This window comes from Protopterus annectens, chromosome 2.part1, assembly GCF_019279795.1.
Source record: "Protopterus annectens isolate FY-2018-M chromosome 2.part1, PAN1.0, whole genome shotgun sequence".
NCBI lineage: Eukaryota > Metazoa > Chordata > Ceratodontiformes > Protopteridae > Protopterus > Protopterus annectens.
In genome coordinates this window covers 1,232,205,430-1,232,229,654 of record NC_056729.1, presented here as the reverse complement: position 1 = coordinate 1,232,229,654, position 24,225 = coordinate 1,232,205,430, and the positions used below count along the sequence as shown (strand labels likewise).

The following is a 24,225-nucleotide window of genomic DNA, read 5'->3' as shown; positions in this document are numbered from 1 at the left end:
TCAGATGAAAGACTACTTTAAGTGTACCTAAAACAAGCATTTCAGAATTCTTATCTCCTACAAACATTTCATTAACAAGAGAGAGACTATGGTAGATTTACACAATTTAGATGTCTTTATCTGCTGTGACCATTTAATTCATAAAAAGAGGAAAAATTTTTAGTTTTAAGCTAGTCTTCTGAATAGGAACTTGAGCAATATAGGCAGTAATGCAAAAATTATTTCACTATTGTCAGTGTACATTTCAGAGGAATGGGAATGGTCAGGAGTATATTTTAATTTAATAATGTATAAGACATCAGATGTAAAAGACCATCATTCTCCAAGTTATGCACTGTCCTAGTCTCATGGGAGAAAACTGTGTGCGTGTTAGTTCACCTCTTTAATTCATACATATCAAATGCACCTAGTTAGAGTGTTGCTCAAGTGTGTTTTTCTTCTGCTGGTACCCCATGTCTAGGTCCATTACTGTAACAGTGTGTTTAAGGTGCTTACCGTAACAGTCAATCTTTGAGGAGATGTCACTTTAATTGTAAAGTTTCCTTCCTTCATGTTTATGGCATTTTATGTAGGCAGTGGTGTGACTGCGTTTATTTCCATAATTTTTATTTTAGTCTATACACATTATTGGCTTCAGCACTGTAAGTCTTTCTGATGCACTTACACTTCCTTGTGAAGCTTCCAGTTTAAAAGAGAGAGAGAGATTGCATGATGGGTGAATATACAGGAGAGTCCCTATCCACCTGTACCGTCTCAGGAGGGAGACTAGAACTGGTTCTTCATAGGTGTGAGTACACACCTATGACCCGATGAACTTATGAAGAACCAGTTCTAGTCTCCCTCCTGAGAAGGTACAGGTGGTTAGTGTTCAATCCCTTCAGGGAGCATAGGAACTGTTGGAATAAAACAAAAGGTGGATATTCCTAGTTATTATTTTTTTTTTTTTTTTTTTTTGCTTTTACCTCTCCTCCTCAAAAATCAATTTTTACAAGTTGTACTTTTCTTTTACTGCACTTGCTAATGGATTAATTTTTTGAGACTTGATTGAGGCTGTTTAATGTATCATAATCCCATCATGACTCCATATCATACTTTTTGAGTAGTTTTATTTTACGTTGCAATGATGATATGCTTTACTTAAATTAATGATTATGTTGTTGTTGCTGATGTGTTACATACCCTTTTATCTTAAAAAGGTCACTTCCTTGTGTCTCATGAGTTATTGCTGAATAAAAGATCTGTACTCTTAGCTGGCCTCCTAGTTAAGAGTTAAATAGTTTGCTTACTTTACTGTTAGAATGGTACAAAAAGTTGTGCAGTTTGAGATTGGCAATGTGGTGTGATAGGCACTGACTCAGCCTTCCTCTGATAACATTGTGATTTTTTTTCTCCCTACAGTTTGTCAAGTTATATCCATGTATGACTATACTGCAGCAAACGAGGATGAGCTGACATTTTCCAAGGGGCAGTTTATTAATGTACTGAGTAAGGATGATCCTGATTGGTGGCAAGGAGAGGTTAATGGAGTAACTGGTCTTTTCCCTTCAAACTATGTAAAGATGACTACAGACTCTGATCCAAGCCAGCAGTGTAAGTACTGAACACATTCTCATGGTAGGTTCTTAAAAGATAAATGATGTAATGTAGAATACATTTGAAAGTCATTGCATGATGTCATGTTGGCTGATAGATTTGCCAGGCAATCTTATTAGTGATTGTATAACTAAGATCAATATTTGGTAAGCACTGTGTAGTCCTGATAGAATAAGGTGTTTTCTTTGTCACGGTTTGTTTTCCTTATCTAGGTATTGGGAGCTACCTAACCTAATCTCAGTTTACTGCTTTATCTGTTATTATTATCCCTTCAAATTTGACTTTATTGAAAAGTGAGTAGTAGTTTCCATTTGTGCTTGAGAAATTTCACACCTTATAGAATGGATGGGTCTGCATTAGTAGTTGTATGGTATGAGCATGTGTGTGTGTGTGTGTGTGTGTGTGTGTGTGTATTTGGATTAGCCACTGCCTGTTTTTATTGCTGATTTCTCACCATATTTTCACAGTGTATAACATTTGACATATTATATGGGCATGTGATAAGCACTGAATCTAGTGTCGTAGTCTTATATTTGTATGTGTAAGACTTTCAAAGTTAATGTACACAATGCCATGTGCTAAATTTTGTGTACTTTGTAGCTTGATAGTAGTTTCTGACTCCACTGACTGACATTTATAGTCTGTAGTATTTTCTGAATATTAATTTTAGATATCAGAGAGAGTACAGCTTTCTCATATTGATATTTGCCTCGGGTGTTTATTGAACATATAATATAGTATGATTTAAATAACTAGGTAATGAGACTTGATCACAAAGAAGGTAACTGATCTGACTTCGGAGGCCCTTGTACAAGAGGTAGCTTTTGAGATTTCTTCTGCTGAAGCCCCAGTTTAGTATAGTTCAGAATTTTCTCATACTGCCGTAAATGGTGATGGGGTGGGGGTGGAGCCTAGCTTGTGTGTGTGTGTGTGTGTGTGTGTGTGTGTGTGTGTGTGTGTGTGTGTGTGTGTGTGTGTGTGTCTGTCTCTGACTTTCCATGCTTTCCAAAGAAGGGTGCATCCAGTTCTTTCTGCTTCTACGGTGGGGATTTTGACTCTAAACATTGTCCTTTGAAGGACATACTATTCCTGTAATTGTCGCATCCCTAGCTGTTACCCACATGGCCACTACACTTACTGCTTAGAAAAAGAACATGTCATTTTGGTGTGAATGACCTGAGACGTACCTCCCTGGACTACATGAAAAGAGACATGGAAGAGCTCTCTGATCATGTAGCCCAGGCGGGTATGATCCTGACCCTGAGTAGCATCCTGCCCTCACCAAGAATGATACTGCAGTATAAATAAAAAAATGATTAATTTCAACAATTGGCTAAGCTTCTGGTGTCATTCAAAGGTGATCCAGTGTCTGTCAGCCTGGGACGACATGCTCGACAGGCCTCGTTGCTTCGCAAGAGATTAGGTTCATAGGTTTATACTAGGCTATCTGCCCTAAGGCATTTATAAGCCTAGCCCAAAGTTTTGTGGCTTACGCCACCCCTTATATGAAAAAATACTGTGCCCATTAGTTTGTTGTGCCTCTGTCCAGCAGTGACACAGAGATGATTCCCGGGGTAAACCTACGATCTCCCATCCACAGGTCAAGATTTCTCTTGAACAGAGCCAGCGAGGTGCTCTGCCTCACATGGATTTTATTCCACAGCATAGGGAGTCTCTGAGTGATAAATCTATCCCTCCAGCACGTTCTATTTATATCCGTGCTAAGGTTTAAGTCGCTTGCTGTAGTGGTTTTGGTGGATTTGGATTTTTTGAGGTGGAGCATGTCCATTAATTCCGGGTTGGACATGGCCTTGTATGTCAGGCACATGTCACCTCTGAACAGACGGTATGCGACTGAATAGAGCTGGAGTTTCTTCAATCTGGCAGCATATGACAGATTTTGGAGTCCCTTTATCCTTTTGGTGAGGAACTTTTGGGGTCTCTCCAATTGCTGCAGATGTCAGGTGAGATACATCCCGAATGGGGCATTGTACTCTATCATTGGTCTGATAAGTGAAGAGTACAGGGAACAATGACCTCACTAGATCTGGATGTGAATCCCTTCATGATCAGGTGGGCAATGCAGAAGGTCTTTCTAACCACTTTAGCAACGTGAGTGTCAAAAGAAAGGCCACCGTCAACCTGGGTCCCCAGGTCCCTGATAACCTCTTCTGTGCTTAGTGGATTGCCGCCTATATGGTAGCTTGGGGTTACCTTGTTTTTCCCAAAGGGTATGACTATACATTTTTTGGCGTTTAACTTCAGGCCATGGCTCTGGCACCAGCTACCTGTTTCCGTGAGTCCCTTCTGAAGGATATCCGTGTCCGATGCACTTTCCACTATGGCGCCCAGTTTGCAGTCGTCTGCAAACTTTGTCAGCCAAAGTCCTCCCATGTTGGCCTGTACTTCTGAGAAGTAGATGCCGAACAATAGGGGCCAAGGACCGAGCCCTGTGGGACAGCACTTGTGACCGGCTTGGAGTCTGACATAGCGCAGAAACTCTAACCCTGTGGGTTCTGTCCTTAAGCCAGTTTGCAACCCATCTTGTGACATATGGGTTTACATTTAAGCTGGTAAGTTTTTCTACAATACCGAGTGGGGTATTGTGTCGAAGCCTTTGCAAGGTCAAGGTAGGCTGTATGGACTGCCTTTTCCTCATCAATGGCCTTGGTGACTGTTTCGAAGAAGTCGACCAAGTTCAAAAGGCATGATCTGCCCTTGACGAAGCCAAACTGGGTCGGGTCCAATGTCTGCAAGTCCCCTATATCTTTGTTTATGAGCTCCATTATGATCCTCTCCATAGCTTTGCAGACTAGACTTGTTAAGCTTATGGGGCGGTAATTACCACGGTCCGTAGAGGCACCGCCTTTGTGGAGTGGGACCACAGTTGCCGTACGCCACTCCTTGGGCACGTATCCTGTGGTAAGGCTGAGATTAAATATCTGCCTTATGTGCGGGTTTAAGTCCTCATTTAGCTTGTGTAGCACACAGCCGGGGACACCATCCGGTCCCATTGATGCTGTATTTTTAGCTTTAGAGAGAGCAGCTTTCACCTGCGCATTTGAGATGTCTGGGAGGCTACACTCCTCTGGGATAGTTATCTCTCCTTTAGGGGGGGAGAGGGGGGTGAAGTTTGCACTGAACATGTCTGCCAGTATGTTGGCAATTTCTGTGGGTTCAGTGATTTTTGTATCATTTTGGACTAATTCTGAGCATATCTGGGAGTTTCCACCCAGGTTCCTAACATAGCTGAAAAAGGCCTTATGATTGTCCTTTGAATCCATGGCAAGTTTTCTCTCAAAATTGGCCTTAGTTGATTTTATGAGTGCTCGTATTTTTTTTACTAATAATGATCAGGGGTGACTTCCCTTTTATGGATTTTGTTCTGTCATGTAATAGCTTTCTCCTCTTATTGTAAGGTTTGTTAATGGCTGGGGTCCACCAGACTGGACGTTTGCCCTTTGTGGAAAGAGTCTTGGTTTTATTTGGGATTGCCTGATCCATGCAGTCCTGGAGGTGTTCATAGAAGGCATTTGTAAGGGCTTCCGCAGCTTGGGTTGTGGTTTCCACTGGCTCAGGGGCCTTGAAGGATACCACACCAGTCTTGAGTAGTGTGAAGTTTGCTTTAGAGAAGTTCTTCACTGTGGTCTTTTGTTTGGGGTGGGGCAGGATGTGGATTTCCAGTGAGATTAGTTTATGATCAGATCTCACCAATGAGGGATATACTTCCGGTGTGGAGCATTTTGTCCCCATGTTTGTGATAATGAGATCTAGTATATTTTCTCCTCTCGTGGGAACAGTGACTAAGCTGTTCCATGGCATTTGAATTTATGAACTCCAGGAACCGTTGGGCTAGAAAGTTAGGGCTTGAGTAATGTTCCCAGTCTATATTCGGGTAGTTGAAGTCACCCAATATGATGGTGTTTGGAGATACATTTATACCCTCCAGTGTCTTCAGGAAGGCTGTGTGGGGTTCCTGAATTTGAGAGGGTGGCCTGTAGCATGCTACAATTTGTAGAGCAGTTTTGCCTATGGTTAGTTGCACCCGGATGGTTTCCGAAGCTTCGTGCGTTGCCACCAACCTGGAGGTGTGGGTATCCTTTACGAATATGGATACACCCCCTCCTTTTGTGGTGTGGTCCGATTTTTGGGGCCGGAACGCATGATATGAGGTAAAACCTAATAGTGCCGGGGTGCTCTCAGGAGCCTTGAACCAGGTTTCAGTCACCCCTAGGCATGTTCATCGTGTTTCACTGTTGCAGTCATTACTCTTGGGTTATCCTGCTGGCAGGCTACCCGCAGTCGGCCTGAATTCCAATGTCCTGGTCCGGCGTCGGTTGCTGTCGCCTCTTCCCTGACGTCAGTGCGCCAGGGGTATAAAAGATGCAGCCGACGCCATTTTCTTCAGTCTTTCTTGCGCGGTGCCCGACGCAAAAGCAGTTCGCAAGTGCCGGTCGGCCGACTCCTGAGATTTTCAAATCCGAATTTCAGATCCGAAGTCTTCATTAAAGCTAAGTACCTCGTTGGGGAAACTTTTTTCTTGCTCCAGACCAATGTCAGAAAAAGTTAACAATTGTATTTCTTGTGGGAAACAAATACCTCATAAGGATTTTCACTCTTACTGTATTCCTTGCCTAGGCCCTGACCACAATGTTGCTAGCTGTCGGTTTTGTGCTAGATTTAGCCAATGCACTGTTAAGCGTTGTTTCGATTTTGCATTTCATTACTTTGGCCGAAGGTTTAATTATATAATGCCGTTGGAACATTCGACGACCGGAGTTTACAAAAAATGCAAGGACAAGGAAAAAGATAGGCATCCGAGGTCCAAAACCATCAACGAGGCCTCCGTTAGGCCAGTCGTCGGTTCGCCGGTTCTCAGTGAGGCACTTTTGCAGCGCCTGGCACCCGCTACCTCAGAGCCACAGGCCACTTCCGACTCCCACGTGGAGCCAACTGGGCCTCTGGATACTCAAGGTATTGGACACTCGGAAATCATTCCCCCAGATGGGTCTGGAGCCACTGCATTCTAGCAGGGACGGCCGTACTAGATGTGTACCATGTTCCATATTCTCATGTAAGGAATGCATTTATTGTATTTATTTATTTTATTGTCAGACATCTGACAGAATAAATAAATAATACAATAAATGCATTCCTTACATGAGAATACGAAATGTGGTACACATCTAGTGCGGCCGTCCCTGCTAGAATACAGCTGGGCAGCTGTCTGTAAGGATCGCCACCAGTTGTACAATTACTGTGCATACAGCAAATTGCTGCTGCAGCCAGTTGGTTTCGGCGATGTAGCTCGCAGGGAAATGTCTTGCGAGCTACACGCCGGAACCCTTTTAAGCCTGCTGTTAAAGTTGACTTGCATTCATCATGAATTCTCCTTGACTGCTGAGGGTTTGATCTCAGTGTTATGAGAAAATGATAGGAGCATGGAAGGTGCATCTCCACCACCCCCTTGAGTTTACATCCTGAACTATCTACAGTGACTGTGACATTTTGTCTGCAGCTTGATCTCTGTCCCTAATTACATCCTGTAGAAAACCAAGAGTCTGGGGCTCAAAAGATCTGACATCAGAATCCTATGACATTGGGTAATTTTGGCAGAATTTTCCACCTATTATCAGCATGTAGAGGCAAGCAAACATCCTGGCAATGCTCACGATGGTTTCATATTTTGGCCCGAGAGAGACCATGCTTAGCATCTACATCCTTCATTTCTTTTCTGCTGCTCTCATAGTTTGGATTTTTATTCTAACATTTGTTGTGATAATATTCCTTTATTGAGAAAACTCTAGGTGTTTCTGTGGTCACCAGATTGCAAATCAGGCCACTGTCTCTACTGCTTGTGTTAGGAGTGCAGAATCAGTTGCTGTTTTAAGTGCCAACATTGCCTGCAGATGAAGAAGGGAAGAATTGGAGGCCTTCACTTCTGTTTGAAGATGGTGGCTGTTGAAATTGCCCACCTTAGTAACTGGCAGGGTGTCTCCCCCCCCCCCCCAATCCCAAGGCAGTAGTGGAGCAACCTAAGCAAGACAGAAGCGATGCACTGGGCTTATTCTTCTCCTGCCACATCAGCAATTGAAGTGGCATTGTGAGTGTCATGGGTCACTCACTTGCACTTGAGTAGTTTGCAGTTGAGCTCACATGATCTGCTGAGAGTGAGAGGCTCACAAGACTTGAACCATCCAGCAACCACCTTAGAAGTACATTTAGCAATGTCTGCCTGCACTGCTCTTCCCTTTGAGGATCTGAACATGCCTGCACCTTACCGCTTCCCAAGAAATTGTCCATCAAGCCACCCAATGAATGCTGAATGACTGCTTTTTGGACCATGGGGTCTTTTCCCCGTGCCCCACTGACCAGGGTCAAGGAGGCTACATCGGGTCCTTCTGTACCTGTATGGCCTGTGGGGCAGTCCCAAATGTTAGAAGTTCATCAGATTTTTCATGTCTGTTATTACCTGCCCGCCTTTGGGTGCATAGTCTGAAACAATTGCCAGGTCCTATACTAGCCTGTCTTGTCTCATTATTGCCTCTGGTGAGTGCTTCCTCAGATGCCAAGACCCTTTTTCAAAACCTGAAGTATTTTCCTGTTGTGATCTAGTCACCTAAACTTTTCTAGCAAATACAAAGCCTTGTTTTCAGTAATTCTAAATTGGGGGGGGGGCATTCTCATTGTCTGCCTGAGATTGTGACTTTGAGGGGCTTATAGCCATTTTTAGTGAGACAAATCAGGACAGCGAGTCTTCCCCTTCATGAAACTTCCTCTGATGACCTTTACTTGGAAGATATCAGAACTGTAAAATTCTTCAATGAACTGTCATTGAACTCCTCAGAAGTACTGTTACAAATGCCGTAACTATTATCCATTCACCATGGATTTTTTCCAGATGAGAACTATTTTTGCAGTCTGAAAGCGTACATGTTCTGCTCTCATGAAATTTATTGCTCCAAGTCTCCTGCCAAGTGGAGTAAGATTAGGTCCAAGTGTCTTAGAGCAGATTCCAATGGGGTTTCTTCTGTTCAGCATAGGTCCCAGACACCACTGGAGTTTTCCATTCTACTACCTGAAAAGGTTAAGGCTTGGGCAGGGTGGGCAAGAGTGTGTCCCACCTTATTGCATATGTCCCTCAACTGTTTGTCTCATTTGTTGAAGTTGTAGTCCCGACTTATAGTTTAGGGAATGAAAAAGCTGTCAGATCTCTTTGATTGTGGGAATTTAGGGAGGTTTGGTTAAAACCTTTATCTTGGTTTCTTCAGTGGGTTTCATGGGACATGGGGCTTCCTGTAACTTTGACTGTGTTGATATTTTCCCTAGAGCAGCAAGATGGGGCATTTTCATGTATTCATTGGCTTGGCTCAGGGTCTCCTCCTTTGAAACTAGGTGGCAGATAAGCAATCCCAGCTTCCCCTTTACATGAAAAGGTTCTGTATATGCATCCCTTCCCAAAGCGTCATTGAGAACCTCCAGAAGAGGAAGTAGGCCTTGACAAGACTGGAAGGCCTGTAATGCCCTTTCTCTCTTTTTTCCCAAGCTACTATGTTTTTTTTCCATTAAGAAGACTCCTTTGAAAAATTGGGAAACTCTTTGGCAGATGGAAATGGAAGTACTATGTCGAAGCAGACTAAGTTAGATTAACAACTTAGGTGCCTGCTTGAGTTGGCAGAGAGTGGGGAGGAATGACTGCTAAACCTGCACCTCTTTCACAGGGGAGAGTGTCGGACAATGTGTGGACAGGTTGGACCTCAACACTAACTCTAGGCAAGACCAAAGCAGTGAATGCTAGATTGGTGTTTAGTGAGTAGGTGGGTTTGGGATGCCTTCCTGTCCATGGGCCTGGGGTGGAGCCACTTCCAGAAATTATGCCACATAGCTTGTCTCAGCTTTCTGCATGATGCTAACACTTTGGAGGGGGGGCAGAGCTATTACCCACTCAAGATGAACCATTTGCAGGCAGGAATGGTGGCTTCTAGTCTTGCCTACCTCCTGTGGGAATAAATGTCAGTCAGTATTGCCCCCCCCCAACCCCAAAAAAAAATAAAACTGCGTCACCAGAGTCTTCAAGTGTGGTGACCCTACATTCCCAAAAGTTGCAGTCCTGACTGCTGTAGAGAAGTAAGTTCTCTTAATTTGTCCTGGCTTGAAGAACAATCACAGGGAACCTTTCAGCTGTAGATGCTATTAGAGGTTAACCATGTTACAGTTTTAGGGTCCTCCATCAGAAAACAGTTTACTAGCAAAGGCTAAATTGTTTTCTAGTTTTATTTGCACAAATCTAAACTATACTTCTCAAAATGAGCCATATCAGCTGTCCTTACTTCAGAGAAAGCCCGTAGTTCTATGCCTTTCTCCTCCTAGTCTTGAGGGGACTGGAAGACTTCCATCCATTCTTGGTCCTCACAGACTTCAACAAGTGCATCCAGTATGTCAGATGCTGGAAAGTAGTAGCTGTTCAGGTGTCATACCCTTCCTGCCACAAAGTCACAGAATGATGAAGCCTTTTTACACATCACTGCATGTGGTCTACAAACACACACACACACACACACACACACACACACACACACACACACACACACACACACACACGATTGCTCTAGACAGGTACCACTTTTGTTATGAAGTACTGCAGTTTGGCCACTGTTCAGCACCCATGTTTACATGGGTGCTGTCCATTTTGGCAGGAACACTGCAGGAGAGGTGTCTCTGTGTATTCCCTTATCTAAATGCCTGGATTCTGGTGACTTCATTGAAGAACGGCCTTGTAATGTCCTCCTTCACTTGGGTGCTGTCATGGTTCCAGGCCCTGAGGTTCTCCATAAGCTGGATGAACCCTTTCTTTGTCTATGCCATAGAAGATTCAACACCCATCACCTTTTTACCATTCCTGCCTGCAGATAAGGTTCAAGAAATCATGGCTCAACATCCTCACAGAAAAGCATCTGAAGGGTACAAGCTTGGATTCAAATATGCCTTTAGGGCCTTATATTTTGCTGTAGTCTTTATAGTTCCTTTGACATGTCTAAGGATTCAAGTGTTGTATTAGACAGTAGATTGCCATTGGCTGCAGTTGGTGTTCGTTCACACATCTTTTGCTGTCACTGGGTCTTCATTGCTGCATTAAACCAAACATAGGGCCTGATTCTGGGTGTTTTACAAGTGGGGTGGATAAAAACACTTCAGCTGTTCTATGTTCAAGGGAAAGTGGTGGACCCCGCCATGAATGGGTGTTTATATCAGGCTAGCTGGAGCTTTGGGGCAGTGTTTCTTGCCTTGAAAGATTGTTTGCTTTTCTGTCTATTTATTTGCCTTTGTTTACTTGGAAAGTCAGAGTGGGCAAAGCCTCTGTGCAGTAGAGGCCTGGGGAGGCAAGCTTCACATTACGTCCACTTGACTTACAGGATTGGGTACACAATAAGAAACAGGTTGTTTAGAGCTTTCACTGTGTGAAAACTGATCAGCTGTTAAAAAAAGCCAGTAAACATTACTATTTTGGATAAGATCCAATTATTGACAAGTAATTATTCACGTATGCTGGATTCTAGTTTGGAATAAATGGGGAAAGTAAGTGAAAATTGACCAGAAATGGAGAAGAGAAACCCCTGCCTGGGAAAGAACCTTGTCACTGTTCAGCAGAAAGCATTTCAGGTTTTAGCATTAGTATAAGCGATGGCTTCCAGTTATTTGGAAGAAAAAATAAATTGGATGCACTCAGAAGTGTTTAAAATAAATGAGATAATGTAGGAATGTATAAAATCAAACAACAAAAGGCTGGAAAAATAGAAGCTGTACTATTCATTTGAGCTGGAAAAACTGCATAAATCAGAGATTAAAATGAAGTGAAGACTGGCTGAACATGAAGCTTCTCAACAAGATTTTTTTCTTCAAAACAATGTTAAATTAAAAAGTAGAGCACGCAGAGAAAATCTGAGACTTCTACTATACCAGAGAAATTGAGAGGAAGAGATTGCATTTATTTTATAAAGGCCCACATAAGCACTGGTCTGATGTTCCACAGAAATTTAATAAGAGGGCACATTGTGTGTATGCATCATATCCATGAGAAAGAAATAACAAGAATACTTCTGACAAAACTGTGGCAAAAGGGAAAAATATTAAAATTTGGGACAGCAGAGTATTTGTGGAAAATTATTATTCATTGTACACCAGCAGAAGAGAGGGAAATGTGTCCTACCAATCCAGGGATGTTGAGATCCTGGAGTGAGATTAATTTTGCTGCATTCAGTTGTCTTCAGAGTATTTTTCCTGGAGGATCAAAGACATTTTGGATGCAGAGTGGGCAAAGGAGGAAATAAAGTTTAAGCAACAAAGAGTGAACCAGCAAGCTGAAGGGGGCTCTGCTTCTCAATCTTTTCACAGTAACAAAGCCCATAAGGAGACTTTGCCAATGAGACCTTTTTCGTTGTTCCAAAGGAAAATGCGAAAATGACAGGGAAAAAAGTCCAGGAGATGACTAGAAGAATGAGTACATTGGACTTGAATAAGAAACTGGTGTTGGGAGAACTAAATGACCAAGACTAATTCCATCAGCAGCAGGAAATTAGTGAATGAATGGGAGAACTGTAAAGCATTAATTCCATTAGATATCTGAACTTTGGATCCAATGTTGCTTTTTCTGCCTGACTCAATAGTTGGGGTCATTGGATCTGACATCTGTGCTTTTTTTCAAGAAATTGCATCCAGAGCTCTGATGCCTCCTCGAACCATAATTCTCTCTACTCCCTAGATTACCCCAGATCTCATTTGCAGTTTGAAGAGTCTAGATGCGATTCAAGGGCTCTGTATCCTGTGGTTGGATAAGTGGTTTAAATTGCCTTTTTGAAAGATTTCTTCTTTCAGACACTGGCTTATTTTTCATAGATGACTGTATTTAGTGGACTGTTACTTAATCTTTAGTAGTTTCTTAGAGAGTTTTTTTCCCGCTTTCCCTATCCCCCCCCCCCCCCAAAAAAAAAAAAATAAAAGTGTATGCTGCTTATTTGTGTTTAAATAGTGTTTATTTTTCTTGCAGTAAGGAATAGATGGATCTGATGCTGTCCGTGTCATTATTCATCATGAATGAGTCTTGGATTTGACCTTGGATCCGGGCTGGTAACTTTCCGACAGATCCAGAGCTCAAGCTCCTCCCCTTCCCACGATTCCTTTATACCTTCTAACCGTCAGATCTCATTTGCCTCTGAAATGCTCAAAAGTGATCCGCAGACCTCAAGGTGTTAGCTGCAGATAAGTGCCTTCTGTTTTGGGTTATAACTTATTTTTTTCCTGGTTTGAGTAGTTTTAGGTAGTTTAGCTGATGGACGTCCCCTCCTGCGTTCTGTCTAGTTAGGTTTCCTACCCTTGTAGTGTTTTTCCTGCTCTTTTTCTGGTTGTTAGTTTAAAAAAAAAGTAAGGTAGAGGTTATACTTATTTCTTTTGTTAAGGCTAAAAGTTAAACTTCCCTTTGTTTAGTGTGTTGTTGCTGGTGCGTGTGTGTGTTTGTCTTTTGTGCTGGCATGGCTGACAAACCCTCGGGGTTTAAGAGATCCTCCTCATGCGGTCGGATGATGCCTTGTTCCGACTCGCACGAGGAGTGTTTTTATTGCTTGGGATCGGATTGTGACTTTTCTGCCGTATTCAACCCCAGGGCCCTCATAGTGCACCGTAATAAGCTTCTTCTGAAGAGCTTGGCTCAGGGTGGTCCTTCTGCCCAAAGACTCCCCTTCCAAGGACTCTTAGGAGCCTAAAAATAGGCCTCCTCCTCCTTTTGGGAGGGGTCCTCATCCTTCTTTCACTCTAAGAAGCCAAGGCTCTCAGATTATAGATTCCTGGATCAGAGCCCAACCTCTTCAGCTTTGGATACAAGATCCACCATTCCAAGAGACTCTGATCAGACTCTCAGATCCAAGACTTCTACGGAGTGGAGGTCTTTGGATCCGACTGAGTGCAAACCGTCTCCAGATCTGACCAGCTTGTTGGATCCAATTGGCACTCCTTCGAAGAATTCAGATCCTCCTAGACTGTCGGATCTATCAGTTCTGTTGGATCCAGTAATAATTGCAAGTTCCCCATCTCTGTCCTCAAGGAAGTCAGATCCAATTCGTAGGAGCAACTCCCCTTCCTGGGACCACAGGGATTATGGGATCAATGTTCGGATCCCCTGCTAGATCTGGTCACTCTTCAGTCTCTTCCATTCCTCCAGAAGTCTCCTCCCCTCGGACGTGGATTGGATGATGAGGAGCTTCCTCAAGGCTCAAACTGAGTTGGGCTTGCTTCCATCCACTGCACAAGTGGCCTGGGGATTCTCTCCATCAACAGGACACCACTCTTCTCTTCCAATCCATCTGGGTTTGGAATGTCAGGACCGGGAAATTTCCAGTGAGAAGCCAACAGTGTCAGATATTCCCCCTTTCTCGACTCCGTCAGGGACCCTGGCTGACTCTGTTCCATTGCCCACATATCAGGGTGCAACTTGCCTCTGAGGAGTTGGTGCAAGTTCATTGGGGGGGTGGGTTCAAGCCCAGAGTGTTTGAACCGTTCCCTTTCCCTGGGGGCTTCAGTACTGGAAAGCTTGGTGCCAATATCATCAGGGGGCATATGTGCTTCATTGGGGTCCCTTCCTCCTTCTCAGATGGCCACCAGGGAGGGGAAAGGTGCTTTGTCTAGCCTCTCGGCCTTCCAGGCAGTAGAGAGGTCCTTCTCCAGTTTGGGAGTTACCTCTCCATCTTCTTTAGGTTCCCCCCAGCCTTTTTCCGGTTTGGGTACGAGGCCTCATCTGTCCAGGGTCAGCCATCTTGAGAGTCCCTTCAGATGGGCACTGCCCCACTTGGGTTACCCGTCTCTTCCGAGTCCTCCCCTGAGCCCACTATGGAGGAACCTCCTCGGAAGAGCTCATGCAAGAGGAGGCATTTGGACTCCCCCAGAGAGTCCCAAACTGAGGACATGGACTTTGAGGAGGGAGACAGGTCCCGCAGACTCCTGCCTGAGGAGGTTTTCTTCGGGGGCATCCTCAAAGTTCTTAAGCAGAGAGATGAGTGCTCTTCCCCATCCCTGACTTTGAAGGAGTCCATGTTCCTGAAGGCCTTCAGGGCAGGTCCATCTTCTACCTGGGTGTCCCCCACTGCTGATGAGCTTGTGAACCTTATCGCTAGCAGGGCTTGGAAGGAACCGGACATGGTGGAACCAGTGTCCAAAAGGTTGACAAATTCCTCAGTCCTCCCAAAGATAGATCCTTTTGGAGTAAAGGCCTCCCGGTCAATGCCATTGTAGTGGCCCTGCTACTAAGAAGGAGCTAGGGGAACTACGCTCCTCAGTCCATCCCCCAAGCAGGTAGTCTTGGGTGATTGATCACTTTGGAAAACGTGTTTGCCTCAGCTACCTTTGGTCTGAGAGCAACTACTTGGCCCATTTTACCCAGCATCAGAGGGATCTGATTTTGTAGCTCACCCACCTCCCTGTCAGAGTTGTCTCCAGAGAGCCTTAAGGAAGTCTCTCCAAGGCTGTCTGCTCTAACCTCCTTGGCTAGTGGTTCAATGAGGCTGATCTCCAATTCTGCGGAGGATGCCACTCAAACGTAGGCACTGGCATTGCCATTCGGCGGCATGCCTGGCATCGCCTGTGCAGGTTTGCAGAACCTTTCAAGGCATCTTTCACTAATGCCCCCTTTGACGGATCCACCTTGTTTGGACGATCTGTTAAGGAAACATTGACCTGCAGTGAGCAAGTAGGCAAGACTCTGTCCGTGGTAGGGATCAAGTTTTCTACTCCCCAACTGTCCTTTTCTAAGATCCAGAGGTAAAGTAAGAAATTTTGGTTCTAGAGGACTCAGTCTTCCTTTCAGGATGCTCTTCAGAAATCCTCTTGTGCAGGCCGGAGCAGGGGATTCAACAGTAGACTTCGCCCGAGGGGCAGAGGGGGTCTGTAGAACCAGGGCTCCTGGGAACCTTTCTCGGAGAAGCCCTTTTGGCATTCCTGAGATGCTGACTGACTATTCTGCCCTCCCTTCACCCATTAGCCTGGACAAGTCTCACCTCTGATCAGTGGGTGCTAAAAATTATTGCCAGGGGTTACTCCATTCCCTTTTCCCAGCCTCTTCCAATTCGAAAAATTCTCCCAGATGTTCCATCCCACCAAAGGGATTTGGCCTATATTGAGGCACAAGACCTCCTTCAAAAAACAGCCATCCAAGAGGTCTCAACAGTACAATGAGGGTCCGGAACTTACTCTCGCTTCTTTTTGGTGCCATAGAAGACTGGGAACCTGCATCCGATTCAGGACCTCAGCTAGCTAAATTCGTCAATCAAGAAGTACAAGTTCTGGGTGGTCACTGTACAGTCCATTCTTCTATTAAGCAAGGAAGATTAGATGTGCTCAGTGGATCTCAAGAATGCGTACTATCATATAAAGATAGACAAAAGCTCCACAAGACACTTGAGCTTTCAGCTAGGGGCCAATCATTACCAGTTCGGAACCCTGCCCTTTGGACTCACCACAACCCCCCCCCCCCCCAGGTGTTTACCAAATGCATGGCAGTGGTGGCAGCTCATCCCTTGCTGCAGGGTTTCCAGGTCTTTCTGTACCTGGATGATTGGCTTCTCATGGCTCCCACAAGGCATCGACTATTCATGACCACCAGATATCTCCTCAGACTTTTCCAGCATCTAGTCATCACAGTGAATCTTCCCAAGACTAATCTTGTTCCATCCCAATACCTGGAATTCATAGGGGTTCAGCTGAGCACAATATTGGAGACTGCAGTACTCCCTCCCCACAGGATACAGCTCATTCGAGGTCAGGTCTCTCTCATGCTGGCGATAGCACACCCATCAGTTCATGTGATTCTCCCAATGGTAGGTTATTTGGCAGCTGCCATTTAGTTGGTTCCCCTTGCCAGATATCACATGTGAGGTCTTCAGTGGACCATGGCAGTCCAGTGGTCCCCTCTGGTTCATCTCATGTCCATGAAGAAAAAGTTATCTCAGGTATGCAGGAATCGTCTCGCTTGGTGGGTTCAGTCTCAGGACCTTTTCCTAGGTAGGCCATTTTGTCTTCCAATGCCCAGGCCCACAGTGACCATGTACGCCTCCCTGTTGAGGTGGGGGGCATTTTCAGGGCAGGGCAGTTCAAGGCATGTGGTCCCCCACAATGTCCAAATTGCACATAAATGTCCTCAATCATGGCATGTCCTACAATTACTGTGTTCTATGGCTACATCGATCACACTTGTCCCTCAGACCAGATTAATATGAGAGTCTTGCAGGCGACACATTCGCTACAGTGGTCCTTTATGAGTCAGCACTTTTATGGTCCAGTTTCTCTCACCAGTATGCAGAAAACATATCTGTTGGTGGTTGACCTCCCCAATAGTAACTTGGAGTTGACCAATCACCCGTCCTGCCCTGATGGTGACTGTGCCGACAGATGCTTCCTTTCTGGAGATGAAGGTGGGGCATTAAAGGAACATGGTTGACAACCAAGGCCAGTCTTCAAATCAGTGTCTTGGAGATGCGGGCAGTTCTCCTAGCATTGCAGGCTTTTTAGGGTTCCCTTCCTGAGGGTGTGATAGCAATACAGTCAGACAACATGGCGGTGGTGATCAACAGACAAGGAGGATCCTGTTCTTACCCATTCTGCCAGGAAGCCATTCCTGAGAGGGGCTAACAACTTAAGGCCTCGTAGAAGAGCCGTTACCCCTGCTTGGGACCTTACCTTTGTGTTGGAAAAGTTCAGGCTACCCCCCTTTGAGCATGCAGCGTCAGCAGAGTTAAAATTCCTCTCTTGGAAAACAGCCTTACTTCTGGACATCACTTCAGCTAGAAGAGTGTCTGAGCTACAAGCACTTATGGCTGTGGAACCCTTCATCATTTTTCATGCTGACAGGGTCTCCCTCAGCTAGTTTCGCAACCACCAAAGTGCAGTTAGCAGCCATTTCTAATTTTCACATGGGACAAAGTCAAACTTCCATTGCTACCTTGAAAATCTGCAAGGCCTTTTTGAAGGGAACATTTCTGCTAAGCCCCCCCCCCCCCAAAAAAAAAATCAGGGGCCAAATTCCTCCATGGGTTATTACTGTCATGCTGCAGACGTTAATTGTGTCTCCCTTTGAGCCTGCATCCTCAGTGGACTAGAAGTCTCTTACATGTAAAACTATCTTTCCAGTAGCAATTGCTTCAGTTAGTATTTTTGAGCTACAAGCTTTGCCTTGCAAATCATCTTACCTTGTGTTTCGTAAAAATTGATTACTCTTGTGAACTAATTCTCATTTTCTACCAAAAGTGGCATCTGTAGGGAATCTTAAGCAGATGATCAATCTACCAATGTTCTTTAAAAAGTTTCCAAAAAAGGGGAATATACCCTACATTTGATGGATATTCATTGTTGACTCATGGTTTGTTCACATTGCACAAAGGATATCAGAAAGTCAGACCAACTTTTTATTTCTTTTTAAAGACTAAATTGGGACACGGTATTTCTAAAGTGACCTGGTCCAGGTAGCTTTCAGAGTGTATTTCCTTGTTTATGAAAAAATGGGATTAAATTTACTTGGCAAACCATTGGCTCATTTAGCTAGAGCTGCTTATTTTGCTAGAGTTCCCCTTGATGAGATTTGTGTTGTGGCTGCTTGGTCTACTGTTCATACCTCTGTGTTTCATTACAAGTTGGATGTACAGTCTAGATCTGGTACATCCTATGGCTCCTCCATACTCTTGAATATCTTTCCATGAGACATAATATCCTTCCCTTCGGTTGGGAGGGTGGCCTAATGGTTAAGGCGTTTGCCTTACAAACACAAGGTGCAGGGTTTGAGTCTCACAAGGGATAATTGGCTAAGCTTAAAAAGGCTTGCAAGGGCAGTTAGCTTAGTACTAACCTATGAACCCTTGGGTAGCTTGTGAGTCTGTCCCAGTTGTTGAGTCAGCTGGAAAAGACAACATCTAATAAGAGATTTATGTACTTAACCATAATGTTAGATCCATGTTATCATGTCAAGTCTAGCTCTGCATTCCCTCCCTCTCACCCCTATCCTAAATTGTCACTTTTCTGGCTCCTTTTGATTGGTTGGACCTGACAGTCTTTTTTTGGACAGCCAGTTGCTGTTACATCTGTTCCTTGTTGTTTAATTATAGGTTGTTACGTCTGTGTTGGGCTTACTAACTGTAGTAATAGCTACAAATAGGCAAACTGAATCAGAGGTATTCTGGGGACAAGAGGGGTATTATGGGTAGGGGAGGAGTAAGACCCCTGGATCTAGGCTCTTGAAAAAAAGCAGCAAGGTCAGATCTGGTCAGATCCAATAACCCCAGCTGTTGATCTGGATGGAAAAAAGACAAAATGGATCTAGCTTTATGGTAAGTATGTGACTGTTATATGATGTTGTGCTCTCTGTCTGTTTCATCCTTTGGAGGAGGGGGGGGGGGGACTTCGGATCAGCCACTGGCCAGTTCAAAATTCTTTAGCCTGCTTGGCTCCGTCTCCTTTACCCATAACTCCCCTCTTCTTTATCAGCTCCCCAGATCTAGTTTGCTGCCATTTAGGTCTGCAGCTTGGTCTTGGCTCCACTTTGCTTTTTCTAGTTAGAGAAATTAGCATTGTGTTTGGTAAGCTTTTATTTTTCCCTTATCCTCAGTTAGAGATCTTTTATATCTGACTACCATGAGTGTGTTGTGCATTGTGGTTGCTATTTTTTCTGTAGTTTAGTAAGCTCACAGATCCGGTGACTTCGATGTCTCCCGCGGATTTAGGGACCTTGGCCCCGGACCTTTGGATCCGAGAAATGTTTCCTCGGATCCTTTGTTGAGCTCGATTCGGTTAGATCCAAGAGTTGTGCCAGAGCCTATCATAGTGGAGGATCTTCCCTTGGATCCTTTGCCCCCTAAGCAGCTGTCTTCTCCAGCTAGATTTCGTTCCATGGAGAGCAAGAGAAGACACTCTAGCTCTAGGCGCGACTCTCCTAGTAGGTCCTCCATCTCCTCCCCATCTTCCAGGAATGTCCTTCCTATGGATATGGACAGGATGATGCGAGCCTTCCTGAAAGCTCAGATAGATTTGGGGCTTCTGGTTTCCCCAACCCATAGGTCAGGGATCCAAGCTCCCCCCCCCCCCTTCAATCGCTCCTCATCCAACCAGTGGCTTGGATTCTCAGGGACTGTTGAGTGGGGTGGAGACTAGGGGAGCTTTAGGACCGAGTTCGGGCCCTTCCCTGAATGGATCAATGGCTGGCACTGTTTCTGTTCCCCCGGGACAGTCCAGCTGGCTGACCCTGCTGAGCCAGGGTCCTTGGGATTGGATTCGGGCCTGGATTTTTCGGACCAGTCTCTTCCCCTGGTGCCTCGGCCTTTGACAGTTCTGGTCTAGTGCCATCCGGTGGAATGCGGGACTGGGGGGTCCACCCTTTCTTCCGCCAGGGTTTGATCGGCGGGAGAGGAGGACGGAACCTCTTCTAGTCCTTCCACCTTCAGGGCTGCTAAAAGATCCTTCTTTGCTATCAGGGCTGCCTCTCCCATGCACAGTTCTCCTACGCAGCCCCAGTTTCTGAGCAGCTTGTCTCATCCTGCTCCAGGTCAGCCCGTCCAAATTGGTCTCCAGGGGGATATTCCCTCCACAGGGGTCCCTTCCTCTTCTGAGTCTTCCCAGGAAGAGGACTTGTAAGAGGAGACATCTCCTCCCACCTATGGAGTCTCTTACTGAGGATATGGATGCTGATGAGGGGGACGGGTCCCCAAGATCTCTGCCGGAGGATGTCTCCTATGGAGACGTACTCGAGATCCTCAAGGCCAAAGGCAGTTGGTCTACCCAAACCCTGTCCTCGGAGGAATCTGTTTTCCTGGAGGCTTTTGGTATGGGGCCATCTACCTCTTGGGTGTGCCCCCCCACTGCTGATCCTCTCATTGATCTTGTGGCTAGCAGGGCCTGGAAGGAGCCAGCTATTGTGGAGCATGTGGTGACTACAGATAACACAGATGCCAAGTTATGGTAAGTACAGAACTATAATTTTAAGAAGTGCATTTTCTGAGGTCATAAATTGCCCTCCCAGGACACACACTTAAAATGCGTCTATTGTTTGGGTCTGGTGCATCTGGATTCCGGATGTTGCATTTGTAAGAGTTTTGATACTAGGGCCATTAATGAGCATAAGGCAAAGCTAGTTTTAAAAGGTCTTCTACTCTTGGGCTGTTCTGCTTCTGTCTCTGGGGTGGCTCCCAAGACTGGGTCTGAGAAACCTCCAGACATGCCGAAGGGAGTGTATGAGGTCATCTTAAGTTTTTTCTTCTGGACTTGCCACCTTGAGCTTGCCAGATCCGCAGGTCCCCCAGCTGCCCTGGCACTGACCTCAACCCTGATGTCTTGGAGTTGATCGCCTTTGGTTCCCATACCAACTAAACCCAGCAAGATTTGTTCTCTGGTTCCAAACATCCCAACCCCCTTCTTGATCAAAGGGGCACCTTCAGGTTGGGCAGCTTCCGCTTTTTCTTCTACCGCCCCACCTCTGTGGTCACCAAAGTCTTCACTGTCTCTGCCCTAGCTCAGGGCCACCCCAGCTCAGATCCGGCATGAGGGTTCATCTTCTCGCAGACCTTATAAGCCCTCCTTGGTAACTTCTTCCATCTGGTCATCAAGGTTGATGGGCAGCATCAAAACCGCTCATCTGGAGCAGCTGATGAGGTCATTTTTGCAGGTGCAGATGCAATTAGGCTTTGTCTTCTCAGGTCTGGCACCTTCCAGCTCCATCTTTCTGGCTTTCTCCCTCTGTCCCTTCGGAACTGAGGTTTTCAGGGCCAGCTGAATCTTCCACCCTCTGAGTCAGATTCAGTGGCTTGGCTGTCTTCAGCTCTATCCTTTACCTTGGTAGCCTCAACCCTGACTTGTGTGGGGCCATTGGTACATTGTAACCGTGGCTTCTAAGCTGGAGTTTCTGGGTCGGCAGTGACTGTCTCTAGTTTGGGATCTTCACTCAGGGCATCAGCTTTGGACAGCTCAGCATCAATCTCAATGTCAGGTCAAGGAGTGGCTCCCACTGTTTCTGGGCTGTCTTTGTTACTCTTGGCTTCTGGGACCCTCTGAACCGAAAGGCCATTGTCCTCCTCAGCCTTTGATGTTGTAGAAAGGATTTTCTCCAGGGATAAGGGTCAGATTTCTCCTGCTAGCAGCCCCCTCCCATTTTTCATTAGTACCTGCGACCAGTCATCAGTCTGCTCTGGGACAGCCTATGTCAGTGAACCTCCAGTCTGCCCCATTGGCAAGGCTTCCCGACTCTTCGCCTTCCTCCCCGTCTTTGTTAGAACAGGAGGTTTCGGAGAAGAGAAAGTGTAAATGGAAACACCTGGATTCCCCAGAGGAGTCGGTGACTGAGGATACTGACTTTAAAGAAGGAGAGAGTTCCCCAAGTCTCTACGTATTGACACTTCTTTCGACAATTTACTTTGCCATAACAGAGGCTGGACCACAGAAGCACCCTCTCCAGAGGAGTTGGTGTTTCTGGAGTTCTTTGGCATAGGCCCAATTACGTCTTGGTTGATTCCCCCTCCGGATGCCTTTTTATACCTGGTATCCTAGAGGGCATAGGAGGAATCTCCAAACCCAGCCAGAAAAACAAAAGACAAACCAGCAATCCAACAAAATAGTGAACGACCATCAGAAAAAGCAGCAGTAAGTCCAGCACGGATAAAAGTTCCTTTAAAAGATTTATTAACAAACATTCTTAAAAACAATACAAAAGTATCATTAAATAAAGTGAGATACTGGCACTTTTGTCCTGGTACCTTCCAGAACTTCCTCAGATAAATCTAAACAGACTACACCCATCTTAGCCCTTAAATAACCTCTGCTTAAAGCCACAATGTTTCCTCTTCTCTAGTTTTAAAGAGACAGTGTTCAAAAACATTACATATTGTCTTTAGCTCATAAAATCTAACAAACATAAGATTAGTTTTTTATTACTTAAAAAGAATTAAGTATGCAAGAGTAAATTATTTATAAATAAAATATTTAAAAATTAAACGGACACCTATATATAATATAGTACTACTAATAAACCTTAAATGAAAATTAGAAACAAGCATAAGTTTAAATTCATTCATTTCCTACCCCATCATAATATGTTAAACAAGGTGTTGCAAGTATTGTACAAGGATACGCAATAAAACTTAAAAATATATATATATATATATATATATATATATATATATATATATATCAAAAACAGAGAAAATCCATATCATCTCCACTGGGAACTGAACACAGAACCTTCTGTATGTAAGACAGCTGTAATAACCAGTACACTATAGTCATCTTTCAAGAGCTTTTATTCTCAGCAAACAAGCTGTATTGCAGTTCTCATTAAGTCCTGGGGGTTTAAAAGCATTGAAAAAGACCTGCCAGTACAATTCCCATATTTATAGCCATACTTGCCAAGCTCCCCCCATTTCCCAGCGTCCACTTGTTCTAAAATGACAAATTTGAAGGAGTGATCAGGGTAAACTAAAATATGCTTTGCCAGGGCACTTGTATTTTTATTATTTTTAATATCATATACATGTTCATATAGTCGAGACCTTAAAGCCCATTCAGTTTTACCTATGCAAAACAAGCTACACCGCTGACATAAAGCACAATACACCAACCCAGTCCTGCAGTTAACCTCACCATTAAAATAAAATATTTTATCCAAAACAAAACAGCTGATCTGAAGTAGGGACTTCATTTGTCAGCAACCTTTGGGATACGGATCCGATCCGGCAACTTCTATCACAGCATAGATCCGAGCTCCTAGCTCTTCCCCTTACCCATAATCCCCTGCCTACCCTGACTGACCCCAGATCTAGTTTGCCGCTCTTCAAGCAACAGCTAGATCCCAGAGCTCTTGGCGATTTTGTGAGAAAAAACTATTTTTTTCTTCTTATTCTGATTGAGTGGTTGTGTGTGCGTGTTAGGTTTACCCTTAACGCTAAAACTTCTTATTTTTAGCTTACTTAGCTTAAATTTTAATTTAAATTTTTCCTCCCTCCCCGCTGGTCGTAGCGTGTGTGTGTGTGTCTTGAGTGTAGGGGCCTAGTGAGTGTGCTTTACTTTAGTTATGTCGGAGGCCCCTAAAGCCATTTTTTCGAAATGCACCGAGTGTGGTCACAAGCTTTCACCGGCTGATGGCCACACTCAGTGCATTAGGTGACTTGGGGTTGAACACCTCTCTTCGGGTTGCGCGATTTGCGCGGCATTCAACCCCAGGGCACTTAAGGATTGGAGGTGGAAGCTGGTTCTGGCGGGCCTTTTACCCCCAGACTCTGCTTCGGCCTCCGGTACTTCGGTGACCGCTACCCCCCCGGTAGCGGTCATTCCTGCCTCCCTTCCTCCGACCGGGACTCAACCTCCCGCTTTGGCTCCGGAGGATAGGGAGTCCAGGAAAGTGAAACAGAGGGAGAGGCACCTTAAGCGGCGGGCCGAGGATTTCTCCGTCCAGGTCTTCTCGGTCTCCTCCTCCTCGAATCCGATCCCCTTTATTTCTCCCCGGGACATGAGGAGGAGGTGACCCGGTCCCCGTCGAGGTCATCGAGGCGGCACTCTAGGTCGGCCTCTGCGGCCTCTTCGAGGTCCATCTTTAGCATGTCAGATGCGGACATGGACCGGATG

General features: G+C 45.0%; 1 protein-coding gene across 1 annotated transcript in view; it reads left to right on the top strand.

Moving 5' to 3' along the window:
- ITSN2 (intersectin 2) overlaps window positions 1-24,225 on the top strand; it is a 3,295,579-nt gene that overhangs the window by 2,327,575 nt on the left and 943,779 nt on the right. Inside the window, exon 26 of the mRNA XM_044063555.1 lies at window positions 1,399-1,590. Coding sequence (XP_043919490.1) covers window positions 1,399-1,590 — 192 coding nt within the window. The remainder of the gene's footprint in view (window positions 1-1,398; window positions 1,591-24,225) is intronic.